Source organism: Amblyomma americanum, chromosome 1 (genome assembly GCF_052857255.1).
Source record: "Amblyomma americanum isolate KBUSLIRL-KWMA chromosome 1, ASM5285725v1, whole genome shotgun sequence".
In the NCBI taxonomy this organism is placed as follows: domain Eukaryota; kingdom Metazoa; phylum Arthropoda; class Arachnida; order Ixodida; family Ixodidae; genus Amblyomma; species Amblyomma americanum.
Window position 1 is genome coordinate 442,919,685 of NC_135497.1, and position 19,750 is coordinate 442,939,434.

Below are 19,750 nucleotides of genomic sequence, written 5' to 3' on the forward strand. Positions count from 1 at the left end.
ACTTCGCGGTGGGATTTGGCCCACGACTGCGATAAATGGCAGCTCTCCATCCTTCTGTTACCGTTCAGCTTATGCTGCTTTATCTGATCAGGTTTTGCTGCTTTATAAACCGGGACTCTACATAAACCACGAAGTGGTAGTGGACGCGGTGTGGGGTGTGCGGCTTTTGCAAAATTTTGCCCTCCGTTGCACGTGTTCATTGGTGTAGAGCGATCATCAACTCGCTCACCTACTGGTATTCATTTTACTGTGCTGCGTACGCCGTCCTTTGAAGCAGCGCCACTCATCTACACGATTCAACTTGGCTGCCGGCTTCTCACAGCGCGCATGTGGTCTGCGGCGATTAATTCCATCAGTGAATATTGACTTCGGCCACAATAAAAGCTGTAGGCACGTTTGCACTCGGCTCTACTAACTTCTCGAATCGGCCGAATCGGTCTGCCACTGTCAGGTCACCGGACCGTCGCGTGCATGGGACGGCTGCCTGGACAGCGGACAAGCACACGACTCCCGATGGCTCCAACTGAATGGCCGACAGCGTCTGGCAAGAGGCTATAATGACTACTCTCGAGTACTCCTTTTCGCCGTCTCTGCGGGTAAGCTTGCCTTCAATTCCGAAGCCAGATAAAATATTTCATTCCGGAATCTTTTTTTTTCTTCACGTGTAAACCTATAGCTTGTATTCCATTATCATCGTCCTTTCCTTCCTTGCACGCAGATATAAACGAAAGCCACCCCTGATGAAAAGCTGCAAACTATATATAACTGCGTAGCTTGCGTATTAATACAGAGTGGAGAATTATCCAGGAAACTTTTCCGCAATCGCAAGTGAATTGCGAAAACGTCCGGAGTAAAGTTTTGTGATGAAATCTTTGCTCGCTACTCGCATCTTCACATCGTAAACTTCCACCGCTCCTCACTTGCAGATCACCGGCGCTGCGACGCTTTGCAAACGCGGCAGGTTAGAGGTGAGAAGGAAGCGCAGACGAAAGACTCTATGCAGGTGTGCGAATGTTTACTCTTGAATTCGTGCAACGAGCACGGAGGGATTGAACAGGAACGGGCGGATTCGACCTCCTGATGCGTCAGAAGCTGATGGCGGTGCGAATGCTGAAAGAGATATTGAGGCACAGTTTTCGTAATGCCGATCACTTTCGAAAAAAAACAGCAAAAGAGGCGCCGTTTTTTTTAATATCCTGCCCAAAACGCAATACACGGTTGGACCGACTAGACATAGTCGGGTCGATACGGTAACTATATCGTCATCGTCTACTGAGTGCATCGCACGATTCATATCTAAATGACGGAGGTTCATGCACAGACATTTTTATTTTAATTTTATTACTTCCTATCTGATATCTAAAGCTCTGCTTGTTTGGCTGCACAGGCAGTGTGCTCATCTCTAGTCAGATACAAGAGAGATTGCTGTTTGTCATGCAGGTGTCATTATCAGATGCATGGCATGCACATACACGAATGTTCCGCGCTGTTCTATTAAACACACTTTTTTCGAACACACAGAGGTGCATTATACGTTATCTACTGAACATTTACGAGATATAACGTTCATGCGAAGTAAACCGGCATCTTAAACTGTGCCAGTCGATTAATCCTCATCAGCAGCGGGGACCCTGTAATTTTACTGAACCGATGAAACCGCTGTGTTGCCGCTAAACGTTATCCGGAAAAGTGCAATTTTGTGCTTCGGCTTCGAGCGTTCTTCTTGTCAAACGAGGCCTACCACCTGCACGGATACGTTTTGAATCATGCATTCATGGTATTAAATGTGAGACGACTATGTCAGCCTCTTAAACGGGCGGTTTTCAATGAGAACCTCGAGGCTTGCGGACCCTGTCGAACTCCACGAGGTTGTGGCAACAGGACAATGTTGATGACGGCTCAGAGGTCAAGTAATTTCACACCCCATAGATGTAACTTACCGCGTTGGAAACAAAGTTGATATGAGAAAGCGACGAAGCGAGCATATATTTATTTCAGTATATTATGACTGGTTATAAAATTAATGCCACAAAATCTCGCGTCCTGCTCTCTTGCACTTGTGAAAGGACCGAAGCTTGGTTCTGTACGACGCTAAGGAGCTGGTGATCGCTGTCATCGGTGGTTTCGGAGCTACTCACTTGCTCTCTCTCATTTCTTTTTGGATTAGAACGTTATTTTACAGTGCACCGCGACGGACGGCAGGACGCGGGATGGAGTTCTGGCCGCAGCGGCCGCATTTCGGTGGAGGCGAATGCAAAGATGTCCGTGCGCTGTGCGATGTCAGCGCACGTCAAAGAATCCCAGGTGGTCTAAATTAATCCGCAGCCCCGCACTACGGCGTCCCTCATTGCCCACGTGTTGCTTCGGGAGGTTCTACCCCACATACCATGAGATAACCGTGCACTCGAGGCAGCAGTCAAGTGCGCGGTTTAGGTGCGGCCGCTCGCGGCTGGGACAAAAGCGAGACGGTGCACTGTCGTGCTTTGCGGGCTGAGCTGCCAGCTTCGCGGTCCGTTCGAAATCACCGCTATGCGTTCCGACTACCGGGCGTTTTCTCTCACAAGTGAATTTGACGGTACCGTAGCACCATTTTGAACCGACACGATTCCTCGGCACCATGCCGTATAATGACATTAAATCTGGACGTCTGGCACATGTCGCACCGAAATATAAAACAACGTGACGTTTATAGGCTTAAGGAAGGTATCAGTGGGCAGCTTCAGCATAGCGCGATAGAAGCGGTGGCCTTGTGGCAGAACATCCACCTCGCATTCGGGAGGTGCTGGTTGGACCTCCAGTGCTGCCGGGTACACACCCGTATCTAAAGGATACAAGATTTCCCCCAGCCTGACGCTCGGCTTTTCAGGGCTGATATGCTTGGGAAAAGGGTCTTGGGACAAAACCATAATCCGCTTACATGGACATGCGCTTGGCATGCATTGGCCGGAGTTCCCCTGCAGCAGATCACAAAAACGCTCATCGCGCACCTCGCAATGCTTGTGTGCGTGCGCCAGTGTAGCACATGCTTCTGCACCGTTAGTCCAGCACTCACGATAGGCCGCCCTGCATGAACGTGAAGGCGTCGTTGATCCTCTCCAGGTGCACCCTGTGCGGGATGAGGTCGTCGAGCTTAAGCTTCTTGTCTAGGTACAGCTCCACCACCAGCTGAGGCACCTGGTCGACAGACTTCCAGCCTGCGCGAATGGACACGCAAGCGCAGTGGGAACTTGCACGATAGCTACATGGAATCCACAAGCATTGCTTGCAGGGTAAATCGTTGGCGGCCTTTCGCAGTGCTTCCCAGACAACACAATTTCGGCCGCTGCGGTGTCAGAGAGCCTTCTCTATAATGTGCATCAGCAGTAGCAGCAGTAAGAAGAAGCGCACAGAGACAATTGAGGGTGGGGGGGGGGGGCAAATAAAATGGCCAATTTGGTCGAAATGTTTATTTTTCAATTCAATTTTTTTCTTAATCCTCGGGTCATCATCTGTCTCGTAACGAAAAATTATAGCGAAATATGCAGTACAAATTTAGAAATTAAATAACTTTTTTTATATCAGGTGGTGAAAAATTGTGAGCGAATAGCGCTTCTAATGGTCCCGGCACATCGCGAATTTCGCGGGTTTCCCACGACGGGTCACCATATCATCTTAGTATCGCCATGAAGAGGAGAGAGCAGAAGATCAGAGCTTCCGTTGGTTGCAATGTCGCATTTCTCTGGCCAACAGCAAAAGCATACAAAGTGATAAACGAGGCAAAGGAGGAAATAAACTATCGAGGGAATAAACTTTAAGGCTCTTATAGATTCTCTCAGTTCTCACAAATTCTGATTTTGTATCACTCGTTTATGCATCATTTCGAAGCGAATGGTCGTAGAATTATTGCTTTTTGCACATGAATCCCGAGGCTTTAAGGAGTTCAATAAGGTAACTATTTTTGTGAACACTTTAAATATTGATCGAACTTATTTTTATGAGAAACGTTTTTTTAATGGAAATATAAATGCTGGAGTTTAACTGTTATTTGTATGAGTACTCTGTGTCTAAAAAAAACTAATAGATTTATTGCACGGAACAGGGCTTTGTGAGCATGCTGAAATAAAAAAAAATCTTCTGCACTTTCTTCATAGTTATTTACCACCCGGGGAATGACTTTACGAGGATGTTAATTGTTATTACTCAGCAACTACGCAAGATACACTAAATAAAATGCATTTATGAAATCAGCATATAAAAAGTTAAATACCTCAGTCAAATTTGGTTGCATTTCATTTAGCTCAAAATTGTTTTACGTTTTCATGTCAGCACGCCAGCAGTGCTGGTCAGTCGAGCTACGCTGCACATGACCAAGAGTGGGCTCCATGTGCGCTGTTACATAGTTAAGTGTATGGGGCGCTTGGAATGCCAGACTCGTTCAGGTCCGCAGGTCCCGGATCTCGGTGACCTGATGACGGACCTGTTGAAGCTCCGCAGCGCTCCGTGGGAAAGAAATGCTGGGGCTGTACCTCGACCCAAGGGAAGACGATGCACTTTGATCTTCGTAGGCGCGAACACGCCGTTACTTTTGCGCGTTGATTACAAACTCGGCCGCTTTTCTTCGTCGGCGAATTAGCAAGAACACATTTGCTCCCTCGAACAAACTGGTGATGTTGCCGCCGTCGCTGCCGACATTCGACATCATGCCGCCGCATCTTGGTTGATCCATGCTCCTTCAACTCACGGGAGCAGCCACTTGCAATATACCCAAGCAAACGGTCGTCGATCTCAACGCCACTGTCTGGAGAACCTGCCAATGATCAGACGAAATTTCAAGCATAGCAGTTGACTCGTCCTTGTTAACTCGTCTGCTGGGGACCCAAGAGGTTTCGTGTGGAATTCCTTTCGTATATATAGACAGCGAGGTTCCCGATCTTAGCAATATAAATTTGGACCGGACATCAGATTGCTCGTACAAAGTTTTGAGAGAATTGTGAACATAAAAATTCGCTAACAACACCTGGCCACAACTGCTTCTGACCATCTTGCCCTGTGAAGTAGCTGATATTATCATGAGGGTTAGTGCGAAGAAGGCAGCCGATTACGAGAAATCAAAGCCAGCCTTCTGAAAAATAAAGACTTTCGGTCGAAGCCTTCCGCCAACGGTTTAGAAACGCAAGTGAAAGCGACACTGAGGGATAACCGAAATTCGCGCATAGCCTTAAGGCCAACCTACTGGAGTCCCTTAAAGGGGACCACAGACTCTATAAAAGCAGTCGGATGGCATGTTGTCATATGCTTTTTCCAGCTCCTGTAGAAATGCTAAATAAACTGTGCAGTTTCAGTCTTAGCTTTCTCCCTGCTCTCGCTATAGGCCGTCAACAGGTCATTGAAAGCTGGCACCAGCGGACCTGAACGAGCGCGAAAAAGAGAGCGACTGGACGAGGCATCGCGTTGAGGACCGCCGTCGTTCGCTCAGTGGAGAAGCCTCATGCTAGCGACGGCGACCTACTGCAGGTGCACCAGAGGAGATGCGTTTTCGTTCGGTGCCTGCGCACTGCAGCTTAGTAAACAATGCAGTAAACTGTCACCTTGATAAGCTTGTAAGTGGGCAAATTACGCAGCTGAGAAAAAGCGTCGCGACTCGCGAGTGATTCTGGAAAGCAGCAACACTGAGGATAGACGGCCCGTATACACGCATCTCGGCCTGCATTTCGCTCACTGGTAGCCCGCTCCAGATGTTAATTGTTACCCCTCCGTTACCGGCAAGCAGATTGTTCTCGATATCTAAGTTTTGCGGGTATGTCTAGCAAAAGAAATATGTTCTTTTGGCGGTGACCAAATCGACGCGCTTGTTGATCAGGCGAAGACAGATCTCGGGAGAAAGAGCTACGTGACAAACCGGAAACGGGGTTCTGGTTGGTGGTGGTAGTGGTTTTATTAAAAATAATAGTAAAAAGGAAGGAAAAGGATTTTGCTAGCCCCGGCATCTGCCATCGATACTGAGGCACCTGAGCTGGGGCAGCGCAAATAAAGGATAGCAGGCAGAACGGAGAAATGAAATGAAAGAGGCTAATGGCGTCTCAGGGCGCCTCCGTGCGCACCGGGGCTTCTTCACTGGGACGACGCACCACGGCTACGCTGAGTCGCAGCGCTCTTTTTTTTTTATTCGAGTGTGCCATGAGGCATAAGTTGAAAAAGGAAGGGGGAGGGAAGAATGGACGCGATTGAAAGTTAAAAGAAGGAGTGAAGAACCGTTGCGCTGAGGTAGTTGCACAGGCTGCTAATGAAACGGTTGTCCATAGTCCACTTCACGTAGTCACTTTCGCGGTTCCACCGCAGGCCCACCTCCCTGAGGAGCCGTTTTATGATAGCAGCCGTCGCTGGGCACGTCCGTAACAAGTGCCGCACATCACAAATGTCCGGTGCAGCGCTACAGTGAGGGCACCTGTCAGGTGCTGGCAGATCATTGGCACGCCACCGATGACGGACAGAAGGTGTCAGAGCCGCCCCTGCCCAAATCCGGCGCACGGATACCTCCTCCGGCCGAATAAGACTACGGGGGAGAGGGTGCGAACACGGAGGAATTAGAGCGTGTGTTCGCTGGCGCAGAACTTCGGAATCGGAAACATGGGACAGGAACGGATCTGGGGGAAGAGGGGAAGGTGGAGGATCCTCTAATGTCTGAAGATGAGTCATAGTATCCGCTTGAATATTATGTGGATCCTGAGCATGGCCGCGAATCCAGTGTATGCGCACAGGACATGGACACTTTGAGCAGAGCACATGAATTGATTGTGAAATCTGGAACGTTCGTCGAACAGCCTTAAGCTGTTTAAGGGCGGCGCTGGAGTCGGTGTAAATATGAACTGTATATAATGTTGGAACGAGAGGAAGGGAAGCAATGGCATTATAAATGGTTTGAAGTTCCAATGCCAGGGGAGTGCACGTAACCGCAGTATACGTCGCGCGAGAGTTGAGATGCGGATGAGATGGACTATACACAGCAGTAGCTCCCCTCCATGCAGAATGTGATGCATCCGTGTATGATATGCACCCTTCAGGCAGATACGCTGCTGATACCGACGGGGAAACAATGGGGCGATTGTCAGTGAGCTGGCAATAGGACCACCGTGGAAGTGTCTTTAAACGATGAAGTTTGAGAGACTGTTTTCGAGCTCTATTTGCCACCCGTTGGTCGATGATTTCACTGAGTATATTAAGTTGTGCGAACTCTTGTAGCACAGGTATGGGTGTTAAACGAGGCAGATATGTTATGACGCGCATAGCCTCACGATTGATAGCTTCAAGGGAATCCCACTGTCTGCGGGCGAGACGTTGAAATTGTGCCTGATACACTATCCGCGGCTGAAGGATAGAGCACACAAGCTGGCGGGCCGTATGAGCACGTGCGCCAACCAGAGCGCATAGCTATGCGACGAATCAGAACTAGAGTAGCGTGAGCCGATTTACGGGTGGCTGCCAGCCACGGGGTGCCAGTCCCAGATGTATGGAGGAGAAGACCAAGAATACGAACCGTAAAATGTACCGTAAAATTTTAAGGGGAGCTTTCCGTAAGCCGGCTTTATTTCCAATTCGAATGAAACATAATTGAGTAGGAGATAGTGTTAGACTCAGAGGTGGGAGGCGAGATGTCAATACATCCAGCGCGTGTTGAAGGACCGACTGATGAATAGACGCATCTGGATGACAGCACCACAAGGTTATATCCTCGGCATACGCAAACACGCGGATAGAAGGAATGGACTCTAGGGTTCGAACAAGAGGAATTAAAGCCACATTAAATAATGTGGGGGCAAGAACGGAGCCCTGCAGCACTCCTCTATTAGAAGTGAAGTTACCAAAGGGCTTTCCGTGGACACGCACGCTGAAGGTTCGATTTGCTAAAAAGGCGTGAATAGAGAAGAGGAACCGGTGAGGGAGTCCAAGAGTTTGAAGAGAGGCAAGAATGACAGAATGAAGGATGTTATCATATGCCTTTGTTATGTCTGTAGCGATTACGGTTCGTACAAGGTGACTCTGCGGAGAGTGGTCAAGCACCTCAGCAGCCAAAGTAGCAAGGCCGTCCTCCGTTCCAATTTGTGGGCAGAAACCAATTTGGGAATCTGGGTAACAATCATGGGATTCCAACCACCAGGACAAGCGTGTGGCTAGAATGTTTTCATAAAGCTTGCAGATGGTAGGCGTAAGGGAAATTGGGCGAAGGGCTGAGAGAGATACTGGAGGCTGACCAGACTTGTGTATTGGAACCACAATAGAATGCTTCCATTCTCCCGGCATGATGCCAGAAAGCCACACTTCGTTAAAAGTATCAAGTAGGGTTTGCAAAGCCCTCCCTTCCAAGTTACAGTCGCAGCGCTCCTCCGGTGAAGCTGCGGGGGACCCAGCGAGCGCACCTCAAGCGACACCCAACGACAAATGACGATTGCACTGATTCTTCTTTATTTCTCGTTTCCTGTGGACTGTTTAATTTCAACCCTTATTTTTACCTGTGTCCGGTGACTTTTCGGATATATATGCGCGTTTTCACTAGTGGTGTGGTCTCTTGTCTTTAATCTTTGAATGCTCAAGTAGACATTGTTAAAAAAAAGCACGTATCTCTTTCTTTCGCCTTGCATTGTAGACACGGAGTGATGCAATATAAATGCATTTGCCACGAGCTGTGCTCTGTGCACTGGTGTCTGGCCATACGTGAGTCACCGCGAAGTGTCGCCGCTGATTTCGACGCGTTGCTGCTGCAGGCAGGACAGAGCAACCGCGGAGCGTATCCTACTCAGCGTGAGGCCTTTTAAGGTTCAGAGAACGAGGGAATCGCCGAGATTCGGGAATTTTTATGATTAAAATCTTCGGTAGAACAGCCAATCTGCAGTGAGTACAAGTCAGCACGTTAATGGGTATTAAGGAAGGTAATGAAAGAGAAACTGAAAGTGAGTCCACTGTACCGTTGGGCACTTTTCAACGCCAGTGACGGCTGCACCGCCGCAGCGCAAAGAATGTGATAGCAGATATCTATGGGATGAAAGTACACCCGACACCAGCAGCATTGAAGAAAGCTGCGGTCTCATTCTCGTAATGCCTGCTTTTAATGGTACAGTCTTTGTTAAAAATATACAACGCAAGGGGCTTGCTTCCAAGCCGTGTAGATGGGCTCTTAAGCACACTTGATAGTCCTAAGCTTGGGAACTTTGAGGACTTAAGTTCCTCCCGCCTTCGTGAGGCTAGGGTCCCTGAGTACGTAAGAGGAGCCGCGCTGGAAGGCTCAGAAGCTGGCCCCTTGGGCTGTACGTATACCAAAGACGATACAATCGTGTGCGTCCCGCCCGCTCATCGCGTTTCGAAAATCGCTGGTGGCCTTCATTTTATCCGTATGCCCGCATGGTTACGCGGCGCCCTGGCTCACTGAGCACAAAACGAGGACAGCACACATGACTGGTGTGGGCCACGCACCTCCGAAGGCGCATCCTCGCCAGGCCCGGCCGGCGGTGAGCTGCGAGGGCAGGGTGGAGATCACCTCGTCCGTGGGTGCTGCTCCCAGGATGAAGGACTCTCCCCAGCCGGCGTGGCATGACTCCAGCGCATCCCTCTGCGCCACCAGCAGTGGATGATGCAAGCACGCGCAAGCCGTTATATACGTGCGTCATCTGGTTATTGCTCTGTTTGCGACTGCGCCAAAAAGCAGTTCGATTATGCAAAGGAAATGCACCGTGTTAGTGCTCGGTCAATTAATTCAGGCACCACGTCGAAACTAAATAGCCGCGGGATAACCAGCGGCACTGTCCTTTTCATCACTTCCCAGAGCTACCTGCATACAGGTGGAGGCTAACAAGGTCCCACTGAAAGCCGCTCACCTGGGCGGCGCGTCGAGTTGGCGAGCTACCAGCTGACAGGTGGAGGGCGTGGTCTCCAGCGGGTCGGAGTGATACATCTTATGACCGTCGCACGCGCTGTCGGCGCGCGGCGCGTTGTATCAGGCACACAGCGAAAGCTGAGCTCTCAGATCAGCCCATCCCCTACCTTCTCCTCAGGGCCTGTTCCAATCTTCCCGGCGAAGCCCCGTCCATCCCTCCCCAACCCATCACCCAATCATGCGCGGACGGTTAAAGGCTCGTCTGACCAGCGTTACTGTTGACGGGCAGCAATAGCTGCTCTATAGGGCCCGCATGGTCGCCACTCCCACTGTGGTCTTGTACTTAGGACTACACACCCGGGAATTGATGACAAATAAAGTTTTTTCCTACTCCACCTCCGCAAGCAGCCGTAAAAATATAGTGTTGCGGGATCTTATACATGAAACATTGAGCAAAACGACCCCCCGCGCTGCCTCCCACTGCGAATAGCGGGGAGGAATGCCCACCATAGTACTGACGTTGCCGATGCACTCGAACGTGATGTCGAGGCCGCCGTTCGTAATTTCAGCCAGGTGCTGCACAATAGTCTTGGACAACGTGTTGGGATTCACGCACTCGGTGCAGCCGAACTCCTTCGCTGCGTGCACGCGGAAAGAGCGGCGCACAAAGTGTCACGCACATTTTTCGGAAACGTTTAGCGTCTTCTCTATGCAACTTTTACAGTGTTCGAAAAGTTACTGCGATTCACGTTGTATAGTCATATCGTTCTCTGTCTTGTTGATACTCAGGCTGGATAGCAGGTTTGGTTTAGGACATGGCTAACTGAGTGAACGATGCCGAGCATCGGCAGTACGTATCTACCGGGGACTTGGAAGGCGCTCGAGAACAGCCTTTATGAATAACGTTTATGAATAATGCGTACGCGGTTGGTATTTCAATAGCGTGGGAAATTCTACTGCCGAAACAAATCGGGGCGACAGACAAGCGTGCTTTCTGATATTCAGTCCGCATCCGGTGTTTATAGTTCGCAGGGCTCAATGGTTGCTAAAAATGTTTTTTTACTAGATTGTCTGTTTCCGGTACATAGCCTGCAAGATCAAGGCGTACAGCCAGCGCCTAAAAATGTATGTGGACGTACAGCGCAAGTGTCACAAAATCACGTAATAGAACAAGCGCTGGGAATTACGTTACGCATGCGGCAATGTTAAAAAAATATTGCATATTGAGGGTTCTTCGTTTTCGGGTAAAACCCAAATTTACTCGATTTCTGGCACATCGATTTCTGGCACAACTACTCCCGCGGAACTACTCTGCCCACACTTGGCGCACGGGCGAGAGGTGGCCAACAAGGACGAAAACCAATTGGCGTTACGGATATTGGAAGCCGTACTGGATCCATTGCAGAAGGAGCTGCTGAGTCAGTCCTTTGATGACTACCGACCTCTCTTGATTTCCACGATGAACGATGTAGACTAACTTCGCGGGGAGTTTAACCAGTACTTGCTGAAAGCAAGCCCCACTAATAAATACAGGTATCATGGACTCTTGGCACGCACGACGCAACTGTGCGATACCCTGGGCTAGCAAATACCGCGTTGACAAAGTCATGCATAGCTAATGGCAGCTGTGGTGTTGAAAGAACGTTCTCTCAGCCGAGATACGTCGAAAGACAGGACAGGTCTCGCATGGAAACCGAAATGCTGCGCATGCAGATGATTAGGTATGTTAACAACGACGTGTAAAAAGTCGGTGGGTGGGCAGCTTGCGCGAATGAAATGTTTCATGTCCCAAGACTGATCCATGCTGTTTACTAGTAATTATTAATTAGCAAAGAAACGCCGAATTCCTGAATATTTGCTTGATAACTACGATCCCCCTCTCCTCCCCTCGCTTACCAGCCTGAAACATAGCCCAAATTGATACCCTCCGATTCAAAAAAATCCAATAAATTAATACAGGTTGTAAATTTAACCCGAGAAAAACTCGAATTTCGGAACGTTTTAACGAAAAACCCTATTCCTCCCCTATTATCAAGCTGAAAAATAGCGCCCAATTTTACCCCCCAAATTCGAAAAAAAATGTTAAACTCGAAAACGAAGAACCCTATGTATAGTCCGGATCTACAGGCAATAAAGCGTATCTGGAGCCCTAACCAGATCTATCTGATAAATTCACTGCAATCACCATATAACTGAGCCTGCATACTATTCAAACAGTGTCAGCATATCATATTTAAAGCAAAGTCCAGTTTAATAAATCTTGATTGCCGTAGTCGAATCGCCAGTATGTGCTAATTTCATGTCACTTCTGTTTTTGCGCATAACTTTGTATTCTGCCCTACATATACATCAGCTTTCCGGCACGCATTTCAACCCGCATCGGTCATCCCCTGCAAGTTGCCCCTCCACATGCTCATGCTAGATTTGCTGCATAATTCTTCCTTCGCTCAGCCATTCACTGAAACGGCTTTCGGCATGACATGACTGGGAATACGTCTACCTAGGGCAGGTAATGACCGCAGCGCCGTATCACGAGAGGGAAAAACTGGAATAACAATGGGGCGGAGCTCATCTGGCCCGTTCTCTCTGATCTTGAATGGAAGTTTACCAATATTCCTCGCGATAAAAGTATATAACTGTATCTTACCGGTGCTCACCTATGGGGATGAAACGTGGAGGCTAACGAAAAGGGTTCAACATAAATTTAGGACAACGCAGCGAGTTATGGAAAGGAAAATGATAGGGGTAACGTTAAGGGACATGAAGAGGGCATAGCGGGTCAGAGAACACACGCGGGTTAATCCTAGTCGCAATCAAGAAGAAGAAATGGGCTTGGGCAGGGTATGTAATGCGAGGGCAAGATAATCGATGGTAACGAACTGGGCATCAAGAGAATTGGCAAGCTTAGCAGGGTGGCGGCAGAAAGTTAGATGGGCGGATGAGATAGTTTGCGGGGATACGGAGGCCGCAGCTGGCTCAGAACAGGGTTAATTGGAGAGGTATTGGACAGGGCTTTGTCCTGCAATGGGCGTAGTCAGGCTGATGATGATGATGATGATGATGATACCTTACATATTTAACATAATATTTTGTATATAAGTTTATTTTTATTCCTGCATCTAGCCTTTATGCAATACACCCAAAATTGGGGGTCCTTTGCTAATAAAAAAGATATAGAATTTAAGTTAATTTCAACCTTTAAACATGTATAGTTCACAAGCTGTACACCAGAAGTTACAGTAACGTGCCATTGTCGTGAACGTAGGTAGTGGTTCCTTTCTACTCTTTCTTGTGGACAGTCTACAACCTTCCCCGACAGTGGCCAGATGAAACAGTGGGGCACGCACCTTTCGGGAAATTGGCCTCGTTGATGTCGATGCCGATGATGGTCTTGGCACCTCGCTCCTTGGCACCCATGACGGCCGAGAGGCCGACGGCACCCAGGCCCCAGATGCCCACCTTGCTCTCCTTGGTAATCATGGATGCGTTCAGAGCTGCGTCGTAGCCCCTGGACACGGCGCAGCAAAGCAGCCACACCTTGTCGAGCGGCGCCGCAATGCTGATCTGCGTCAGGCGTCTAGCCTCACATAGCTCGTCTCTGAGTAGACCCCAGTGCAACGGGCGCTGAGTGACTGATGCGGCTGCAACGTGGCAAGCGCGCCCCCTCGTCACTCAGCGCGGCATCACAATGCCGAGAAAACCGTGTTCTTATTATGCAGAGTTCAAACTAAAAGGCGCCTAATCCGAAAGAGGGTTAACGCAGTACTGCGTCGCGCGGATAAACGAACTGGAGACGCATATCAGCGCGCCCGAACCCCACTCCCCCCTTTTCCCTGCGACAGGTGCCGAGAAATGAACTGGTACACAGCAGCTCCCAATGGACAGTGAGAGCCGTGAGACTAAAGCGGCGTGCGCGGAAAGTAAATGGTAACGGACGATAACGGCAAACCGTCCGTCCACGCGGCACCAGCAGCTCACCGCGATAACCGTGCCATAGAGAAAGGCCGGTTGCCATGGTTACTGGGCCACGGGCACTCGCTGCGTGCCCAGAGGCAGGTCGGCTGCGCGGCCTGCTTGAATTAACCATTGCACATACGGCCATGTGTTCGAAGTACCGAGCGTTTTACTTCATTGAAATATATGCTATTTTGATGACAACGAAGCATCATGCAGTTCAGATAAACCGGAGGTTCTAATTAACGATATTACACTGATTTGTTTCTGGGTGGGCAGTGAGTATGATGACTTGTGAGTTCTACTGGTCGATGGTATCCAATCCGCTCCAGAACCACCGAAGTCGGCACAGGACGACCCAACCCATATCGACCAGCACAATATTGCTCCGGCAGCGAGTCCGGCGGAAGTTGTCACAGGCTGCCGGCTACGGAATTTGCGCCCTGAATCACATTTCCGTTTTCAGCAGCGCTTCATAATGAAACAAAGCATTCGCTTTCTGGCTCCTAAGACGTCCCATCATGGCCAGCAACCACCAAAACTAAACTCGGAGAATGTATAAATATCGGGGTCGATGTGTCCGATGTTGTGTCCTTTTTAAGGCGGTTCAGGAAAATGATGATGATGATGATGAATGTTTATGGCCCAAAGGCACCTGTGGCCAAAGAGCGCCATGGCACAAGGTTTTTATTTCTACTCAGGGCGGGGTCAAAGACCCATTTCCCAAGCATTTCGCCCCAGATAAGCCGAGCACCAGACCAGTGGAAAGCTTGTACAAATTGTGTCACCGGTGGGTGCCCGGCGGCACTGGGGATCGAACTCCGCCCCTCCCGCTCGCGGGTTCAGAAAAGGTTATTAGTGCAAAAGCGCTATTCTGATGGGTAAACCCCGCGATGTTTTATGTTTGTGGGTTTGTGCCAAATGAAATAAATGAATAAAAATAAATCAAACAAATATTACCGCGACTGGGATTCGAACCTGCAGCGGCGCGAACAAATTAGCTTCGCTGGCCAGTTCTAGAGAGCAAAAGGATCGCCGCAGTCTTTTTTTTCTTCATTGCGTGGAAATAGTGCCGAAAGGAAAATTCTGAGTATTCTTATGTCACAAAACACCAGGCTGTGTAATTCGAGCCCACCATACTCCCGCACGTTCCCACCTTCCCAAACATCAAAAGTGTGGGAAGCACACATATGCATCTAGACAGGGGAGCCAGCTAGGCGGCGCATCCAGGGCACCATATACTGCCCGCATCGAAGCGCACTGCTTTGCAAAGATTTCGATGACCACGGTGATTCGGCGTGGCGGTCCATCATACGGCTCTTCCAGCGACTAAATAGTCCAATCAACATTAATAGAGCTCATGCCACAACACAGTTTTTCTCAACAGGCCAAAAGCGGATACTGTAGGGTGTGATTTCATTGTTATTAGATGTTCGCTGTAATATGTCCCAGAAGAACATATCATCATTGCACAGAATAAAACAATGGTCAATGGTCTCCGGGTGCATGTATTCCCATCGGGAGCCCCATACGAAGGTCGCGAATATTCTGTGCATCACGTGCACTTTCTTCCTCGCACAATGGCGTATTGCATAGGCGGCGATTCACCTTCCATACACATTCGCTCAATACGTTTTAAAACACTGGTGTCAAGAAACTTCAGAAAAGATTGCCAATACAACAGTATAGGAAACAAATACTCTGTAAGCTTACTCTCACCTGCATCACCTGCATTTTCTTCCTCGCACAATGGAGAACCTGCAGGACATAGGAAAGTTTTGCAAATAAAAAAAGTTGCAGACTTGAGCCCGAGCAAACACTGACAGTTCCCTACCAATCCAAGCCTGGGTTTGTCGCCTCATGGACATTATATGTGAATTCCAGTAGGCTCCACTGTTGCGAATTTAGTGCAGAGGAATCCCTAGGTGCTCAAGGGCGCCGCACTTCCAGCTTATCCCGCCAAAATGACTTGGCCTCACACCCCAATGACTAAACCAAAACCCCTCGGATTTATCTAAATTAAGATCCGCACCTGATACCTCACAAAATTCTTCTGTCAAATGTAATGCCTCAAGTACACTATTTTTGTCAGAACAAAAGAGGGCGACATTATCTGCATAGGATTATATCTTCGCATTGTGCCGGGGAGAAACCACGGACAGCCGCGCTGTTATTAATACTGAGGCGAAGGGGTTCAATGTAAAGGCCATAGTGGACAGCCTTGACGAAAAGATCGTTTCAGTAGTATAGGTTTGGTTAGCACTTGGTTAACAATTAGCCTTGTATAGGACTCCTTATAGCCCAGTCTTATGCCCCTGGGCAAAACGTCTCCAATATTTGCATGGTCTAAGACCGCAAACAAGAAATCGGGGTGAACTATATCAAACGTCCTTGCAAGCTCAATCTGAATAAAAGCCACTTGGCCTACTTCATCTGATTTTGCCTCAAATATCTAACGTGCAACATGAATATTGGTTCCGATACTGCGGCCTCTGATACCGCAGACCTGATGAGAGCCTATTAATTCAGCGACAACTAGCTGCAGACGATTACAAAGAACCTTTGCAAGAAGTTTGTAATCTACATTACAGAGAGAAATTGGACGATATCCTTCAACTGTTTTCAACCGATTTGTATCTGTGTTTTTTTGGAATTAATGTGGTATTCCCAGAATAAAAAGTAGAGGAGGGGTCACAAAACTAACATCATAAAGAGCCTGGAAAACCTCCACCAAAACAGGCGGTAGGCTTGCTAGTAACACCATCTGGGTAAGGAGATTTCTGACCCGGCAGGCCAGAAATGGCAGATTTAATTTCGTCCAAAGTGATAGGTCCCTCTACTACGGCAGGCTAGCGTGCAGCTGCTCATCATGTCGAGGAAAGGCTTCGAGTAAGCAACTGTAATCTGATCCCCTATTTTCGCCTCCACAACCCCCGGAGAGCTTTCGATTAATAGTCAACTGAAAGCATCAAGAATACCAGGAGCATCGCTGTACGTGCAACCTCCATACTGAATGGCAATATTTCTTCAGCAGCTGGAGATGGGCGACAGGGTGCTTGGCCGTGTGTGGCACGCTGTCGCCAATCGTGTGTGGCACGTGTGTGTCGCTGTCGTGTGTGGCATGCTGTCGCTGTTGCTGTCGCTGTCGCAAGCATGCGGTTCCTAACAAAGCAGGGTCGCGTGTGGATGTTGTATTTCCCTATTTTTTACATGTTCTGCGCACTCTCCATTTTTTTCGTGCAGCACCCACCCCACCTTTGTGCTTATTCCTATCCATGTTTAATTCACTTTTACTTGTATTTCTTGTACTTCTGTCTACTAATTTCCGTACTCTCTATCAGTTTCTAGCTAAGCTATTTTGTGTCCAGCCTTTATGAAAGGTGAAATACCAGCGAAGACAACTCACTCTTGAAAAAGATCGGACCTCCGACGGAAACGTCGAGTCCAATAAAAATGTTTCCTTTAACGAAGCGCATACCTCGCTATAGTCGGATACAGCTTAAGTCTGCAGGGAAGCTCCGCCCACATTCCGGACCTCCGCACAGAATTCCTCCATGACAGAAAGTAGTCCGTTGTTAAAACTTATCTTGTTGTTTAAACAAGATGCCAATGAAAAGAAAAAAATTAGAGGGTCTAGAATTTTGATGCCTGGCTTGTTCAATAAAGTCAAACATTAAAAAGCTGATTTCGTATACTATTGCGATTGGCTAGCAATTGGCTAGCAACAGGCGCCGAACTGTAATAGTTAAAAAGATAATTATCAAAGTTATTTAACCAGCTGTATAGTTAACATTGTTCACCTGTTTTCTGAAGTCCGCCAACTCTAGTTTTCCGCAGAAGCCGACGTCATACCTCGAGAAGCATATTTAATAAAAATAGTAGCGGGCTTCCCTGAAATACCCGGTATATACAGGGTGTTCAAAATTAAGCTTGACAGATTTTTAATCAGGTGCTATAAGGTACGTGAAAGAGACCTAATTGTCGCCGTCGGGACCTGATTATAACTAAAATATATTCAACCTTTTAGCCACGACGTATAGCGTGAATATTTATATTAGAAAAAAGAGGCGGTCGCATTTCAAGACTTCCCCATTAGGTATAGAATGCTATCGCCTGCGAAGTTTCCACTGATTTCGCGCAGTCACGCACGTCAGGCGGTGGCAGTAGACGCGAAACTGCTCCCTGGTGGGGTGCAGCTTTTGCGTCTGTCGTTTTTGTCATTTCGATAGCCAATAGTGAAAGGGAAACAGTTATCAGGGGTCGCTCTACGCATTTGGCAGACGAAACACCCGCGTCACGACGGCGGGAGTTTTGCACCGACGGTCACCGTCTTGCGCGAGCAATTACGCGGATCGAGCTGAAAATTGGGAAGCGAATATCACGGAACACACGAATGCTACGAGAATTCTGCCAAGTAAAATTGTCCAGGAATAATCCAATCTAAACAAGCCTCTTACTACTGTTTCAAAAAGGTTCATTAATCTGTTTTAGTTTATTAGGCTCCTGATGGTGAAATTAAATTCTTATTTTGTATCCCTCTGGGCGCATAACTTATGTGCAGATGTAGATTAACGCCGCCCAATGCCTCATTAAAAAAATCTGTGAAGCTTAAAGGGCCTATGAAAGGGCCCCTTGTGGTATGCCTGGGATGCCTAAAAGTTGCGGCATGCCTGTGATGTTGAAACACGCCGCTTCACTGTCCAGGAAGAATTTTTTTTCTTAACGCGCTTTGTAGAAGCTGAGTTATCTGTAGTCGAAATTTCAAATTCAATGTCTTCACGCATTTCATTCCCCTGTCGTCACTTTTTGCACGCTGGAAGGTAGGCGCTCCTCCGCCGGCCCCACTTCCAGGGGCGGAGCTTCCTGACTCGCCGGAGCTACACGGGTTATTGGCCGCGTCTTGGTAGCTGCATGCCTGAAGTCTGAAAGAATCTAGCCAATAGCCATCTCTCAACTTGTATACACAAGTGCGAGCGACAGAGGACGGTGGAAGCATAAGAAAGTCGCCGGGAAGGGCTCAACTTTCGCGCGTGATTGTGGGTTCTCTGCTGCGTTTAGAAGAGTATTATTTGGCTCTGGTGTTCATGACAACACAACGCAGTGATTGAGCGAGTTGATGTGATCTCCTCGGAAGGTGTTTCAGAGCCCCTTTAATATTGAACACCTTGCAGTATACAAACGAATGTTGGACCAATTTGACGAAACCCTTGGGGCCAGGTCTGAAGTGTCTATCGCGAGCAAGCTTAGAAAACAATATGTGCGGCTTCGTAGCACCAGTGACAGTGTCAAGGAACACCTTGCTTTGCCGGCTCACCGGCAAATTCACTTGCAAGTGGCGGGTCATTTTCTTCTTTCACAAGCAACAGCGCACACACTTTGTGTGGTTTGTATTTCGGGCAGGTATATAGCTTTCCGGGAAGACTGTCAAGCCGCCCACGGGCCCAATTATAGCTGAAGGTCGACTTGCGCTGGCGAGAACTTGGGACGACAGCGACATGTGCTTCCGCTTGGCCTGTCCTCGCAGGTGTATGCTACATATACGAAAATGAGCATACTGCCATGTATGGAAGTATAGCAAGGCCACTGGGTTCGAAGAGCTTTTCGCTGCTGTTGATTATTTTAATGCATACAATACTTCAGTCATCGAATGCGCATTGCAGCATGACGGTGAGCAAGGTAACGAGGAGGTGGTAGAGTGGTAGGGGTTTATTTCCTTTAATGAAAAGAAGAAAAATTAACTATAGACCTACTCCAAGGGTAACGCGAGCGGTCAGCGCCAGCTGGTTCGCGAAATAATTAATGCAATGGTGACGCCATGCTTAACGGTGCGGTGATTGGGCTTTTTATGTCATGGAATGGTTACGATGAGTCACCTGTGGTAGGCGTGCTTTTTCTCCCTGCGTTTGACGCGGCGTACGCTTGCGTGCTCTTTGTTGCCCGGTTACGTGCAGC

General features: G+C 48.4%; 1 protein-coding gene across 1 annotated transcript; it reads right to left on the reverse strand.

Annotated features, from left to right (window-relative positions):
- Positions 1–1,012: 1,012 nt before the first annotated feature.
- Positions 1,013–17,075, reverse strand: LOC144125486 (alcohol dehydrogenase class-3-like). Its single transcript, XM_077658917.1, has 7 exons — positions 17,054–17,075; positions 15,518–15,556; positions 13,192–13,485; positions 10,352–10,482; positions 9,445–9,580; positions 3,053–3,194; positions 1,013–1,110 (listed from the first exon to the last, which is right to left on the reverse strand). The coding sequence occupies exons 1-7, from the start codon at positions 17,073–17,075 to the stop codon at positions 1,086–1,088; spliced, it is 789 nt and encodes a 262-aa protein (XP_077515043.1). The 3' UTR covers positions 1,013–1,085.
- Positions 17,076–19,750: the final 2,675 nt, after the last annotated feature.